The 14,989-nt window shown below is 42.5% G+C and overlaps 1 protein-coding gene across 2 annotated transcripts in view; it reads right to left on the bottom strand.

Moving 5' to 3' along the window:
• MEMO1 (mediator of cell motility 1) overlaps positions 1–14,541 on the bottom strand; it is a 239,954-nt gene extending 225,413 nt beyond the window's left edge. Inside the window, exon 1 of one of the 2 annotated variants that reach the window (XM_075862742.1) lies at positions 13,936–14,541. In XM_075862742.1, coding sequence (XP_075718857.1) covers positions 13,936–13,996 — 61 coding nt within the window. In that variant the 5' untranslated portion in view covers positions 13,997–14,541. The remainder of the gene's footprint in view (positions 1–13,935) is intronic. The other variant, XM_075862741.1, reaches the window with a different exon arrangement.
• Between the last annotated feature and the right edge of the window lie 448 nt (positions 14,542–14,989).

The following is a 14,989-nucleotide window of genomic DNA, read 5'->3' as shown; positions in this document are numbered from 1 at the left end:
TGTTCATTTTTTTCCTATAATGAAAGACTTATTATAGGAAAAAAATGCAGTGTTTGTTTATATAACTTATAACTTTTATTTTTACACTTTTTGAAAACATTTTTATTATCTTTTTTTTACACTTTTTGAAAACATTTTTATTATCTTTTTTTTACTTTTTTCACTTGTCCCACTAGGGGACACTTAGGCTATGTTCACACGGAGTATTTTGGGGGAGGAATATCTGCCTCAAAGCTCCAAACGGAATTTTGAGGCAGATATTCCTCCCCCAAAATACTCCGTGTGAATAGCAATGATCGCGCCGTTTTTCGCCCGCGGCCATTGAGCGCCGCGGGCAGAAAACACGCTTTCTCCTGCCTCCCATTGAAGTCAATGGGAGGTCGGAGGCGGAAGCGCCCGAAGATAGGGCATGTCGCTTCTTTTTCCCGCGAGGCAGTTTTACTGCTCGCGGGAAAAAGACGCCGACGCCTCCCATTGAAATCAATGGGAGGCGTTCTCGGGGAGTTTCTGCCGAGTTTTGCGACGCGGTTTCCGCGTCAATAAACTCGGCAAAAGACCCCGTGTGAACATAGCCTTAGACTTGCAGCTCTGATCGCTGCTGGAATACATTACACTACACACGTAGTGTAATGTATTCTAACTGTCATTGTGACGTAACGGTCACACTGACCGGAAGCCTCGGAGGACCAGCCGGAGGCTGCTCCTCCGTGGCTTCCATACATGGCAACCCGGAGGTCATTGTCTGACCTCCGATTGCCGTGACAAGCATCGGTAGCCCCCACGATCACTTAGTGGGGGCTGCCGATGTGCTTCAAACCACTTAAATGCGGCGACATCAATCCGTCGCCGCATTTATGGGGTTAATTGCCGAAATCAGCGGCGATGGTCCGCTGACCGGCAAGGCTGGAGTGTGTGGATGCGGGAACTAACCCCTCTGCAGGACGTACTATTGCGGAGCAGCGCGTGAAGAGGTTAAAGACCAACTGGGCGTGTTTTTACTTTTGACCAAGTGGGTGTTGTAAAGAAGTGTATGAGGCTGACCAATCAGTGTCCTACACTTCTCATTGTTCCAGACCAGCATGATCCACCACACAGTGTGAGGGTATGTGCACACGTAGTGACCAAAAACGTCTGAAAATACGGAGCTGTTTTCAGGGGAAAACAGCCCCTGATTTGCAGACGTTTTTTGAGCAACTCACGTTTTTCGCTGCGTTTTCTACGTCCGTTTTTGGAGCGGTTTTCATTGGAGTCTATGAGAAAACGGCTCCAAAAACGTCCCAAGAAATGTCCTGCACTTCTTTTGACGAGGCTGTATTTTTACGCGTCGTCGTTTGACAGCTGTCAAACGACGACGCGTAAATGACAGGTTGTCTGCACGGTACGTCGGCAAACCCATTCAAATGAATGGGCAGATGTTTGCCGACGTATTGTAGCCTTATTTTCAGACGTAAAACGAGGCATAATACGCCTCATTTACGTCTGAAAATAGGTTGCGTGAACCCAGCCTGATTGTGCAGTGAAAGAAGCTGGGCTGGAACAATGAGAAGTGTAGGACACTGATTGGTCAGCCTCATACACTTCTTTACAACACCCACTTGGTCAAAAGTAAAAACACGCCCAGTTGGTCTTTAAGAAACTAAATCTATAATTGCTCATAACTTGCTCAAAAATGATCGTTTTTCAAAAGAAAAAAACCACTGTATTAAAAGAGGAATGAACTCGCGGGACAGGGATGTAATATTGCCACTTTACAAAGCATTAGTGAGGCCTCATCTAGAATATGCAGTTCAGTTCTGGGCTCCAGTTCATAGAAAGGATGCCCTGGAGTTGGAAAAAATACAAAGAAGAGCAACAAAGCTAATTAGGGGCATGGAGAATTTAAGTTATGAGGAAAGATTGAAAGAATTAAACCTATTTAGCCTTGAAAAAAGACAACTAAGGGGGGACATGATTAAGTTATATAAATATATTAATGGCACATACAAAAAATATGGTGAAATCCTGTTCCTTGTAAAACCCCCTCAAAAAACAAGGGGGCACTCCTTCCGTCTGGAGAAAAAAAGGTTCAACCTGCAGAGGCGACAAGCCTTCTTTACCGTGAGAACTGTGAATCTATGGAATAGCCTACCGCAGGAGCTGGTCACAGCAGGGACAGTAGATGGCTTTAAAAAAGGGTTAGATAATTTCCTAGAACAAAAAAATATTATCTCCTATGTGTAGAAATTTTTCCTTCCCTTTTCCCGTCCCTTGGTTGAACTTGATGGACATGTGTCTTTTTTCAGCCGTACTAACTATGTAACTGTTGTTATCTACATTACAGCGCCAATCAGATTATGTAGGAGATAGGGCACTTATAATCTGGTGACAGGGCCTTTTTAAATACATCTAAATAGCGGTTTCTGCAAGATTTTATGCTACTCTGTATGCGTCTGTATTATGCCTGAAAGTCCTGAAACTCACTGCATGTCCTATATTGGTGCGTTTTCACGCACCTACGCGCCTGTGAAGGATGGTTTATTTGCTTATATTCTCTGTATGAAATTACATTATGAATTATCAAGCAGGATGCCGTATTACTAAAATAAGTATTCTCCATTTTGTAATGAACTTTCCTCTATATAATTCAAAGAAACCTCTTATCTTCATGTGTTAATCGTGTGGCCTTCATAGCCCATTGTAGCCGGTTGGCTGAACGCCCAGACATAAAGTGCAACTATTTCTCATTATCGCAACAAACTCCCCCATCAGAACAAACCACTAACAACTGCCCATTATATGCGTGTCTCCAGGTGTTGTTACCTGATGTCCGCATTTTGACCCCTTAACGCACCAGGACGCACCGGTACATCCTGCATTGAAGTGCATTAAGGCACAGGGACGTATCGGTGCGTCCTGGCTAAAAACGGTCACCCTGTCAAATGAGAAGGTGACAGAACTGTGCCGTCAACTGTTTATGACAGTTGACCGCCACAGTAAGACGGCAGGGGACCATTCACAGCGGTCTCCTGCCGGCGATCGCTGTGATTGGTCAGTCAAAGCAGACTGACCAATCACAGCTCCATGACGTAGTGTATGTGATGGCCGGTAATTACCGCCGGTAATCAGATGTCCGGCACCCCTCTGCAACGGCCAGGACCGGAGCCAGGCTCCGATCCGGCCGACTAACCCCTTCGATGCATCGATCAACGCGATCGATGCATCGAAGTGTCTTGTAGCCTGTCAGCAACCACGATGGTTGCCACGGATGTCAGCTGTTTGTCACAGCTGACATCGTGCTCTAACGGTCAGGACCGGAGCTAGGCTCCGATCCGGCCGATTAACCCCTTAGATCGCACGCTATGGTTGCTAATGACAACCATCGGCAGCTGCGGGTGTTCCGATGGTTGCTATAGCAACCGTAGCCTAACAATCGCTTCCTAGTACGGAAGCCTATTAGGCCCCGCCGGGAGGTGAAGCCTAATAGGCTTGCTGTCAGTGAATAGCGGACAGCTCTAATACACTGCACTATGTAGGTAGTGCAGTGTATTAGAATAGCGATCAGGGCTTCATGCCTTCAAGTTCCCTAGTGGGACACAAAAAAAAAAAAAAAGGTAAAACAAGTTAATAAAAACGTTGTAAAAAAAAAATATGTTTCATGAAAAAAAAAAAAAGTTTCAAAAAACAAGTCTTTTATTATAGGAAAAACAAAAAAAACATTAAAAAAAAAGTACACATATGTGGTATCACCACGTCCGTAACGACCCAAACTATAAAAATATCACGCTATTTTACCCGTACGGTGAGCACCGTAAAAATTGTTAATAAAAAACTATTCCAGAATCGCTGTCACTACCCCTCGCAAAACAGAATAAAAAATGGATCTAAAAGTTGCAATTATACCATTAAAAACTGAAGCCCGTCCCACAAAAAACAAGCTTTTTTGACGTAAAAATAAAAAAAGTTATGGCTCTCAGAATATGGTGACACAAAAAATAAATTTGAAACAAAAGTGATTTTATCGTGCAGACGCTGCAAAGCATAAGAGAAACTATATACATATGGTATCGCCGTAATCGTACCGACCCGCAGAATAAATTAAAATTTTCAAAAGGTTTTTGTCACCTTGCTTGCCAAAAAAAATTAAATACAAAGTGATCAAAAAAAAAAAAAAAAAAAAAAAAAAAAAAATCGCATGTACCCCAAAATGGCACAAATGAAATCTAGAGATTGTCCCGCAACAAATAAGCCCTCACCCAGCTCCGGTGGAGAAAAAAAAAAAGTTCTGGCTCTCAGAATATGGTGATGCAAAATGTGCAGAGTGTTCCAAAAGCGGATAAGATTTGGCACCATTTATCAGTGCGACACCGGCCACATATCTATGTATTATTATTTATTTACCCCATTATTATACCCTCTTATTATGCCCCTGATGTACTCCGCACAGATTACATATGCCCCCACATCATAAACTGAAATACCAGCAAAATCCCAAACAAAACTACCACTAAGCAAAATCTGCACTCCAAAAGCCAAATGGCGCTCCCTCCCTTCTGAGCCCTGCAGCGTGCCCAACGGGCAGTTTACGTCCACATATACGGCATCGCCATACCCGGGAGAACCCGCTTAACAGTTTGAGGTATTTGTCTTCAGTGGCATGAACTGGGCACAAAATGTTGTGAACTAAAATGGCATATACCTGTGGAAATTTGCAATTTTCACTTTGCACCATTCACTGAGCATTCATTTATTATAGAAAAAAAAGAACCCTGTGTGGTCAAAATGCTCACTACACCCCTTAATAAAATGCCTTCAGGGGTGCAGTTTCCAAAATGGGGGTCACTACTTGGAGGTTTGTTTTACTATTTGACCCCAGAGCCCTGCCATTGTTGGCTAATGCTGCGAAAATCACCAAAATAGGTCTCACATGCACCTTTCACTCCTAAGCCCTGTCATATGTCCAGGCAAATGATAAATGCCTTGAGGGGTGTAGTTTACAAAATGGGGTCACTTCTCAGGGTTTTACACTCTACTCTGGTACCTAAGGGAGCTCTGCAAATGCGACATGGCGCCCATACACCAGTCCAGCAAAATCTGTGCTCTAAAAGCCACATGGCACTCCTGCCATGTGCTCAAACAGCAGTTTAGGGCCACACATGGGGTATTGCCGTACTCGGGAGAAATTGGGTGCAAAACTACATATTTTTGGGGAAAAATAATAATTTTTCATTTTCATACTGCCTCATTCTAATACAATCTATGAAACATCTGTGGGATCAAAATGCTCAGTACACCCCTAGATAATTACCCTGAGGGGTATAGTTTCCAAAATGGAGTCACATCTCAGGGGTTTCTACTGTACGGGTACCTCAGGGGCTCTGCAAATGAGACATGGCGCCCAAAAAACAATCAACAAAAATCTACATGCCAAGTAGCAGTCCTGCCATTCTGAGCCCTGTGGTGTATCCAAGCAGCAGTTTATGACCACATGTGGGGTATTACCGTACTCGGGAGAAATTGGTTTACAATTGTTGGGGTGCTTTTTGTCATTTATTCCTTGTGAAAATGAAAAAAAATTCAACATTTTAGTGGAAAGAATGTAGATTTTGATTTTCACTGCATAATTTCAATAATTCAGCAAAAAAAACTGTGGGGTCAAAATGCTCACTATACCGCTAGAAAAATTCCACGAGGGGTCTAGTTTCCCATAGGGGTCACTTTTGCCGGGTTTGCACTATTTTGGCCCCTCAGTGGCTTTGAAAATGTGACACGGGGCCGCAAACCATTCCAACAAAACTTGAGCTCCAAAAGTCAAATGGCGCTCCGTCCTTTCTAACTTCCGCCATGTGTCCAAACAGCAGTTTATTACCACATATGGGGTATTGCTGTGCTCAGAAGAGTTTGCTTTACAAATATTTGGGTGTTTTTTCTCCTTTATCTGTTGTAAAAATGAAAAAATCTGAGCTAAAAACTACATTTTATATCACTGCATAATTCCCATAAATTCAGCAAAAACCGTGTAGGGTCAAAATGCTAACTATACCCCTAGAAAAATTCCTTGAGGGGTGTAGTTTCCAAAATGGGGTCACTTTTGGGGAGTTTCCACTGTTATGGTCCCTCCAGGGCTTTGCAAACACGACATGGCACCGAAAACCATTCCAAGTTCTAAGCCTTGTAACGTCCTAGAAAAATAAAAGGACGTTCAAAAAACAATGCAAAACATAAAGTAGACATATAGGAAATGTTAACTAGTAACTATTTTGTGTGGTCGTACGATCTGTTTTACAAGCAGATACATTACAATTTAGAAAAATGCAGATTTTTGCAAATTTTCTCAAAATTTTGGTGTTTTTTACAAATAAATATTGAATTTAACAACAACATTTTTTCAGTATCATAAAGTACAACATGTCACGAGAAAACAATCTCAGAATCGCTTGGATAGACAAAAGCATTCTGGAGTTATTACCACATAAAGTAACACATATCAGATGTGCAAAAATAGGCTGAGTCCACAAGGCCAAAACAGGCTTAGACACTAAGGGGTTAATGAAGAATTAGAATTATGTATTTGAAATATTCTTATGGTCTGCTATTGGCTGAATAAGAGTTATTGTCACATTGCCTCTGATTGGTTAACCTCAAGTCTACACCCCATTTGAATGATATTATTATAATTGAGTTTGGAAATAAACCCCCAGAGGAGTATTTTGAGCATACCAGCAGCATCTGTGTGTTATTTCTCCTCTCTCTATATATATATATCGGTATGAAATCTCCTGATTAGGATGCTGGATAAAGTGCCTGGCGTGAGTGTCTGTTGGAACATTCGTCTAAATTTCAGTCTAATATATTTTGAGCCATTGACTTCCACGACACGCCCATAGAAGTCAATGGATCATCCGTGTGCAGTTTGTGATTTGCGCATCACTTCAATTAAAAAACAAAAAATGTGCTTTGCGAGTGCGTGAAAAATGCATGCCACTCGCAAAGCACACTAATGCATAACACAACGAACACGGACAGATTTACGCACATAAATCTGTCACGCTCGTGTGAATGTAGCCTTACGCTTTTCCTTCTTTTTGAAGTACAGTAAAAAATAGTGTAGTACCGTGTTAGCCAGAAACAATATGCAATGTTAAATACCTTTGTGTCAAAAAAGACAAACGTATAGAAGGTATGATACCTTTATTGGCTAACCATAAAAGTTCTATATGCAGCTTTCAGAGCACAGAAGCTCCTTCTTCAGGCATTTACAAATAAGTACTCCAGGCTTTGGCGAAAATAAATGCATGAAAAGCTGCATGTGTGAATCAATTCAGGTCCCAAAGACGTGGTTATGCCAGTTGCACACGACCAATCTGCCACTCGGGCTGCTTTTAATGGCATCAGAGTGGCACCCGATAGTTTTCACAGACCCATTCACTTTAGCGGATGAATCGGGTCAGTGAAAACTGACCCGATTCACGATCCGTAGAAAGATAGAACATGTCCTATCTACCCACGGATCACTGACGGGACCTGGCCGGGGCCAGGCATCATAGTTGAACCAAACAAGCATTTGACAGAGTTTTCTAATGTCTACGACTAGCCAAAGGGTATGTTCACACGGCCTATTTACGGACGTAAATCGGGCGTTTTTGCCCCGAATTACGCCCGAAAATAGCGCCTCAATAGCGCTGACAAACATCTGCCCATTGAAAGCAATGGGCAGACGTTTGTCTGTTCACACGAGGCGTATATTTACGCGCCGCTGTCAAATGACGGCACGTAAATAGACGCCCGCGTCAAAGAAGTGACCTGTCACTTCTTTGGCCGTAATTGGAGCCGTTCTTCATTCACTCCAATGAATAGCAGCGCCAATTACGGCCGTAATTGACGCGGCGTTCAAGCGCCTGCACATGCCGGTACGGCTGAAATTACGGGGATGTTTTCAGGCTGAAACATCCCCGTAATTTCAGCCGTTACGGACCCCCGCCGTGTGAACATACCCTAAGGGTATGTTCACACGGCCAAATTTCAGACGTATACGAGGCGTATTATGCCTCGTTTTACGTCTGAAAATATGGCTACAATACGTCGGCAAACATCTGCCCATTCATTTGAATGGGTTTGCCGACGTACTCTGCAGTCGACCTGTTATTTACGCGTCGTCGTTTGACAGCTGTCAAACGACGACTCGTAAAAATACAGCCTCGTCAAAAGAAGTGCAGGACACTTCTTTCAGACGTTTTTGGAGCTGTTTTCTCATAGACTCCAATGAAAACAGCTCCAAAAACGAGTTGGTAAAAAAATGAGTTGGTAAAAATGCGAGTTGGTAAAAAACGTCTGAAAAGCAGGGTCTGTTTTCCCTTGAAAACAGCTCTGGATTTTCAGACGTTTTGGTTGACTACGTGTGAACATACCCTAAGGGTATGTTCACACGGCCAAATTTCAGACGTATACGAGGCGTATTATGCCTCGTTTTACGTCTGAAAATAGGGCTGCAATACGTCGGCAAACATCTGGCCATTCATTTGAATGGGTTTGCCGACGTACTGTGCAGACGACCTGTTATTTACGCGTCGTCGTTTGACAGCTGTCAAACGACGACTCGTAAAAATACAGCCTCGTCAAAAGAAGTGCAGGACACTTCTTTCAGACGTTTTTGGAGCTGTTTTCTCATAGACTCCAATGAAAACAGCTCCAAAAACGAGTTGGTAAAAAAATGAGTTGGTAAAAATGCGAGTTGGTAAAAAACGTCTGAAAAGCAGGGTCTGTTTTCCCTTGAAAACAGCTCTGGATTTTCAGACGTTTTGGTTGACTACGTGTGAACATACCCTAAGGCCTCATGCACACGACCGTAAAAACACCCGTTATTGCGGGTCGTAATTACGACCCGAAAAAACGGGCCCATAGACTTCTGTTAGCCACGGGTACCTTCCCGTTTTCTCCCGGGAAGGTGCCCGTGCCGTTAAAAAAAAATAGAACATGTTCTGTTTTATGGGCCGTGCTGCTATACTTTATAATGGGAGCACGGCTCGGAAAAGCGGCCGGCTGCCCGTGCTCGTAATTACGAGTCGTGTGCATGAGGCCTAAAGGGGTTGTCTTGTTACGATAACCTATGTCCATATGCCCAATTAGGACATATGGACGTCATGTGCATGCAGCTTGTCAATATATATAATACATTGTTGGTCATTCATTTAGATGGTCGCCATATAATATTACCTTTCTAGTAAAACAAGAGTGTGTCGGCACTGCATGGGTTAACAGTCCTTCAGGCGGAGGGCAGAAACTGTCTAGGAATTCCAGCCGGCCAAGTAATGCAAGACACAAGAGGCGCTCAACTCAGGAAAGAACAATATTACAAGGGAATGGTTGTGTAGGCAACCGCTTTAAATGTAGCTGCATGAACAATACTCATATTTTATATTTAATGTCTTTCCCGTTTATTGGTGTATAAAGTTTCAATAATGCAAATATGCAGCTGCAAAATACATTGCATCCAATTTTCTCAAGTTTTACCATTGGTGATCCAACTATTTGCTTTTGGAATAATAATTATATGCTCTGGAGAGTGCATGATCCATCAGTTATGTCAGTCATTTATGACAAGTTTAACCCAAGTCAATGGGAGGAATGTTACATAAAAGCCATATAAAGAAAGGAGATATATATATATATATATATATATATATATATATATATACATATACACACACTGATAATAGCTTTACGATGGAGGGGAAGGCTGCATTTCTCTTCATTGTGGGGGAGGGGAGTATGTCGCTTTGTAAAATCCTCCACAGAATAATCACTTGTCTACACAGCTCAAGGCTTCAACTTTAGCCAAACAAAAAAGTCAAATATGTGACATCATGTCATGAATAAAGAGCAGTGTATAACGCAAAATAGTCCCCTGGCATCACCCGTCTACATTCTACAGCTACACAGGAAAGGATCGGGACTCTACAGCTACACTACTTTTAATGTATTTGTGGAGTTTGTATTTGAGCATTTAAAGTGGATTCACACACAGCATTTTGCTGTGCTTTTGGTGGCGTTTTCTGATGCGTTTTTTAGTTCAGCCAGATGTTACATTTAACCCCTTCAGGACACAGCCTGTTTTGGCCTTCAGGACGCAGCCAATTTTTTCAAATCTGACATGTTTCACTTTATATGGTAATAACTTCGGAATGCTTTTACCTATCCAAGCGATTCTGAGAATGTTTCCTCATGAGACATTGGACTTTATGTTACTGGCAAAATTTGCTCGATACATTAAGTATTTAATTGTGAAAAACACAAAAATGTAGCGAAAAATTGCAAAAATTAGCATTTTTCTAAATTTATATGTATCTGCTTGTAAGACAGATGGTAATACCACACAAAATTGTTGCTAATTAACATCCCCCATATGTCTACTTTAGATTGGCATTGTTTTTTGAACATCCTCTTATTTTTCTATGACATCACAAGGCTTAGAACTTTAGCAGCAATTTCTCACATTTTCAAGAAAATTTCAAAAGGCTATTTTTACAGGGGCCAGTTCAGTTGTGAAGTGGATTTTAGGGCCTTATATATTAGAAACCCTCGATAAGTCACCCCATTTTAAAAACTTCACCCCTCAAAGTATTCAAAACAGCATTTAGAAAGTTTCTTAACCCTTTAGATGTTTCACAGGAATTAAGGCAAAGTAGATGTGAAATTTTCAAATTTCTTTTTTTTTTTTGCAGAAATTAATTTTTCATCTATTTTTTTTGTAACACAGAAAGTTTTACCAGAGAAACGCAACTCAATATCTATTGCCCAGATTCTGCAGTTTTTAGAAATACCCCACATGTGGCCCTAGTGCACTTATTGACTGCAGCACCAGCCTCAGAAGCAAAGCAGCACCTAGAGGATTTTGGGGCCTTCTTTTTTTTATTAGAAAATATTTTAGGCACCATGTCGGGTCTGAAAGGCTCTTGTGGCGCCAAAACAGTGGAAATCCCCCAAAAGTGACCCCATTTCGGAAACTATACCCCTTGAGGAAATTATCTAGGGGTATAGTGAGCATTTTGACCCCGCAGGTTTTTTGGAGAAATTATTGGAAGTAGGCCGTGAAAATGAAAATCTACATTCTTTCAAAGAAAATTTAGGTTTAGCTAATTTTTTCTAATTTCCACAAGGGCTAAAAGGAGAAAATGCACAACTACATTTGTAAAGCAATTTCTCCCGATTAAAACAGTACCCCACATGTGGTAATAAACGGTTGTTTGGACACACGGCAGGGCTTAGAAGGGAAAGAGCGACATTTGGTTTTTGCAGCTCAAATTTAGCAGGAATGGTTTGCGGAGACCACGTCGCATTTGCAAAGCCCCTAAGGGACCAAAACAGTGAAAACACCAAAAAAGTGACTCCATTTAGGAAACTACACCCCTTGAAGAATCCATCTAGGGGTGTAGTGAGCATTTTGAACCCACAGGGGTTTCATAGATTTTATTAGAATTGGGCAGTGAAGATAAAAAAAACACTTTTTTTTCAATAAGACGTAGCTTTAGCTCAAAATTTTTCATTTTCTCAACAAATAAAGGAATAAAAAAAAAACAACATTTGTAAAGCAACTTCTCTGGAGTACGGACATACCCCATTTGTGGTCATAAACTGCTGTTTGGGCACACGGCAAGGATCTGAAGAAAAGGAGCGCCATTTGGCTTTTGGAGCACAGATTTTGCTGGATTGGTTTCTTGACACCATGTCACTATTGCAAAGCTCCTAAGGTGTCAGTACAGTGGAAACTCCCCAAAACTGATTCCATTCACAAAACCACACCCCTTGAGGAATTCATCTATGGGTGTAGTGAGAATTTTGACCCCACAGGTGTTTCATAGATTTTATTAGAATTGGGCAGTGAAAATTAAAAAAAAATCCTTTTTCTTCAATAAGACGTAGTTTTAGCTGAAAATATTTCATTTTCTCAACAAATAAATGAAAAAAAAAGGACCACAACACTTGTAAAGCAACTTCTTTAACTCTCAGGACACTTCAGTCTGTAGCAGTGCTGTGCGCGCGCGATCTAGTAAAATCACTATGTGCTGACTAAATGAATGGAGAGAAGTGTATGACGCTGATTGGTCACTGATTGGTCAGCGTCATACACTTCTCTCCACAACGCCCACTTGGTCAAAAAGTAAAACACGCCCAGTTGTCTATTAAGAAAGTCATGAGCATAAAGCTAAAATAGGTCATAACTCCATCAAAAATTATTGTTTTTCTAAATAAAAAAACACTGCTGTGTTCTACATCACAGCGCCGATCACATTATGTAGAAGATAGGGAACTTATAATGTGGTAATAGAGCCTCTTTAAAGCAGCGCAGCAAGTATACCAGACCGTACAGGTAAGTCAGGGTATGTGCAAACGACCTCTTTTCAGGCGTAATGGAGGCGTTTTACGCCTCGAAATACACATGAAAAGACGGCTCCAATACGTCGGCAAACATCTGCCCATTGCTTGCAATGGGTCTTACGATGTTCTGTGCAGACGAGCTGTCATTTTACGCGTCGCTGTCAAAAGACCTGCGCGTAAAATTACGGCCGCATCAAAGAAGTGCAGGACACTTCTTGGGACGTAATTGGAGCAGTTTTTCATTGACTCCAATGAAAACCAGCTCCAATTACGTCCGTAAAAGACGCCGCGAAAAACGTGTGCACTTTTAAAAACGTCTGAAATTCAGGAGCGGTTTTCACCTGAAAACAGCTCCGTAATTTCAGACGTATTTGGCGTTGTCGTGTGAACATACCCTAATAGTCTTCTCTCTTGGAAGTATATTAGGGACTGTTCACATCAATGCAGCCCTTCCGTTGAGGGTTTCCGTCGGTTTAACCACTCAATGGAAACGTAAATGGAAACCTTAGCTTCCATTTTCATCACTATGGATCTCATTGGTGACGGAAACGTTGCTAAAGGTTTCCGTTTGTCACTGTTGAGAGGGCTCTGTTGTTTTGATGGAATCAATAGCAGTCTCAAAGCAATGTTTCTGTCACCATTGAGATCAATGGTGATGCAAACGAAAGCTAAGGTTTCCGTTTGCCTTTCCGTTGAGGGGTTAACCCAACAGAAACCTCAGACGGAACCCCTCAACTGAGGGGCAACGCTGATGTGAACAGGCCCTTAATCCTATCTCCATACTTGTACAATGAGCAAAGGTCATTTGCTAGAGTGCTATATACATTTCCTTAAAGGAGGTCTAAACCTAAAATACTCAAGTTTATAAACTGCTCCAGTGAGAAGATTGCCACAAATGTTTCTGGAGGTTCTCAGCACTGGAGATACAATAGCGATCATGGGTCAGATTTTTTTCTGGAGTTCTCATCAGCAATTCCATTGAAGAATACTAGTCAGCCATAAATGGCTGCATAAAAGGAACAATAGAGTGTATGTAACCAAAGGACGACTTACTGAGAGCAACCTGAATGTAAACCAACACAGCAGGATAATCGACCCTATACTGGGACCGTTTATAGGGCACTATTCTGATAATCATTAGATTTGATATCCCTTTCTCATGGGCAATGGCATAGCGGGGCCCCTGATAAGACATCTCATGGCGCAGGGCTCGTAATCCTGAAGACCACTACCCATTGTTTGCAATTATCGCTCCATAGGTACTTTAGGTTCCACGTGGCTTTCATATATCCAGCCTAGGTATGTTGTGAGAAATTCTTAGATGAAAGTGAATGAATGATATACAGGATCATTTATTTCAAGCGGATAAAACTACATTTTCCACATGACAACACACATACATTACACAAGTTAGAACAATCCTCAGACGTCAGGTCAAACTTGCACTGTACCCCAAAATATAATCCCACTGATGTAGTGATCCCCAACTTTAAAGCACAACAATAAACGACTCCACCCCCTCCAGAACCTATTCCTATGTCATCCCCCTCCCCCACTCACTCGCCTAGCCCTCAGGCCCCGTACCTGAGGCAGTGTACCAGCTCCCAGCATGGCTCGCCTCTCTGCACAGCGCTCGGTTGGACATCTTGGTGCTGGAACCGCCTATGATGTGTACACGGGGTGCGCTGGAAGGATGTGATGACTCTATAGACGGTGTGTACACACCCTGTGCTCTGCCTTTCTATAGATCCCTGGATATGTCTGGTGAGGGCTGGATGAATGGTGCAGCCACTGGGGTGGGAGGAGGCGGACGGAGCAGAGAACTGACACTCCTCCAACAAAGAGCGAACTGTGCGGGTATAGTAATAATACCGTGATTTCAATACACACTGACGGCTGCTCGCCAGCTCTGCCTCAACTCCTGCTATAGGCCCAACACTACAGACCACCGGCCTCACCTCCTGCTAGGACTGAGGTTGGGCTAAGCAGTTCGGGTGTCACCTGCTTCCACTGATTTTAACGGCAGACATGTCCTATGTAAGGCAGCGTTATACTTTGGCTCTATACTTCAGTGAAGGCGCAGTGGTTTGGGAACAACAGAAAGGCCAACTAGAAGCTGCCAGAGAAAAAGGGGGGTGAGCGATTACCCCATACGCTTACTGGTTTGTCCCTTATGAGCACCCGTTCAGAAAGAGGTCACGTGGGTGGGAACGTGTTTGATTGGTTCCCACGTCGGTTTTGGTAACACGACGAGGGGTGGAGCTGTAGCTTTCGCCCGTGGTGTGGTGACGTCAGAAGCGGGTGGATTTGGGGCCGTTTGGTCTGTAAGGTCCGAGCAGCGAGTGCAAGGTGTATTCTCGGAAGAAATAATAAGGATGGGTGGAGTGCGCCTACTGATTGGATGTCCTGTCTCTGGGGGATGAAGGCAGGTTTCTAGGTGTATGGTTAGGGTATGTTCACACACAAAAGCAAAATACGTCTGAAAATACGGAGCTGTTTTCGGGCGAAAACAGTTCCTGAATTTCAGACGTTTTTGCAAGTACACGCGTTTTTCGCGGCGTCCATTACGGACGTAATTGGAGCTGTTTTTCAATGGAATCAATGAAAAACTGCTCCAAAAACGTCCAAAGAAGTGACA

The sequence above is a fragment of the Rhinoderma darwinii genome, chromosome 4 (genome assembly GCF_050947455.1).
Source record: "Rhinoderma darwinii isolate aRhiDar2 chromosome 4, aRhiDar2.hap1, whole genome shotgun sequence".
NCBI lineage: Eukaryota > Metazoa > Chordata > Amphibia > Anura > Rhinodermatidae > Rhinoderma > Rhinoderma darwinii.
Note: the sequence above shows the minus strand (reverse complement) of the source record. Positions and strands in the feature narration are given on the sequence as shown.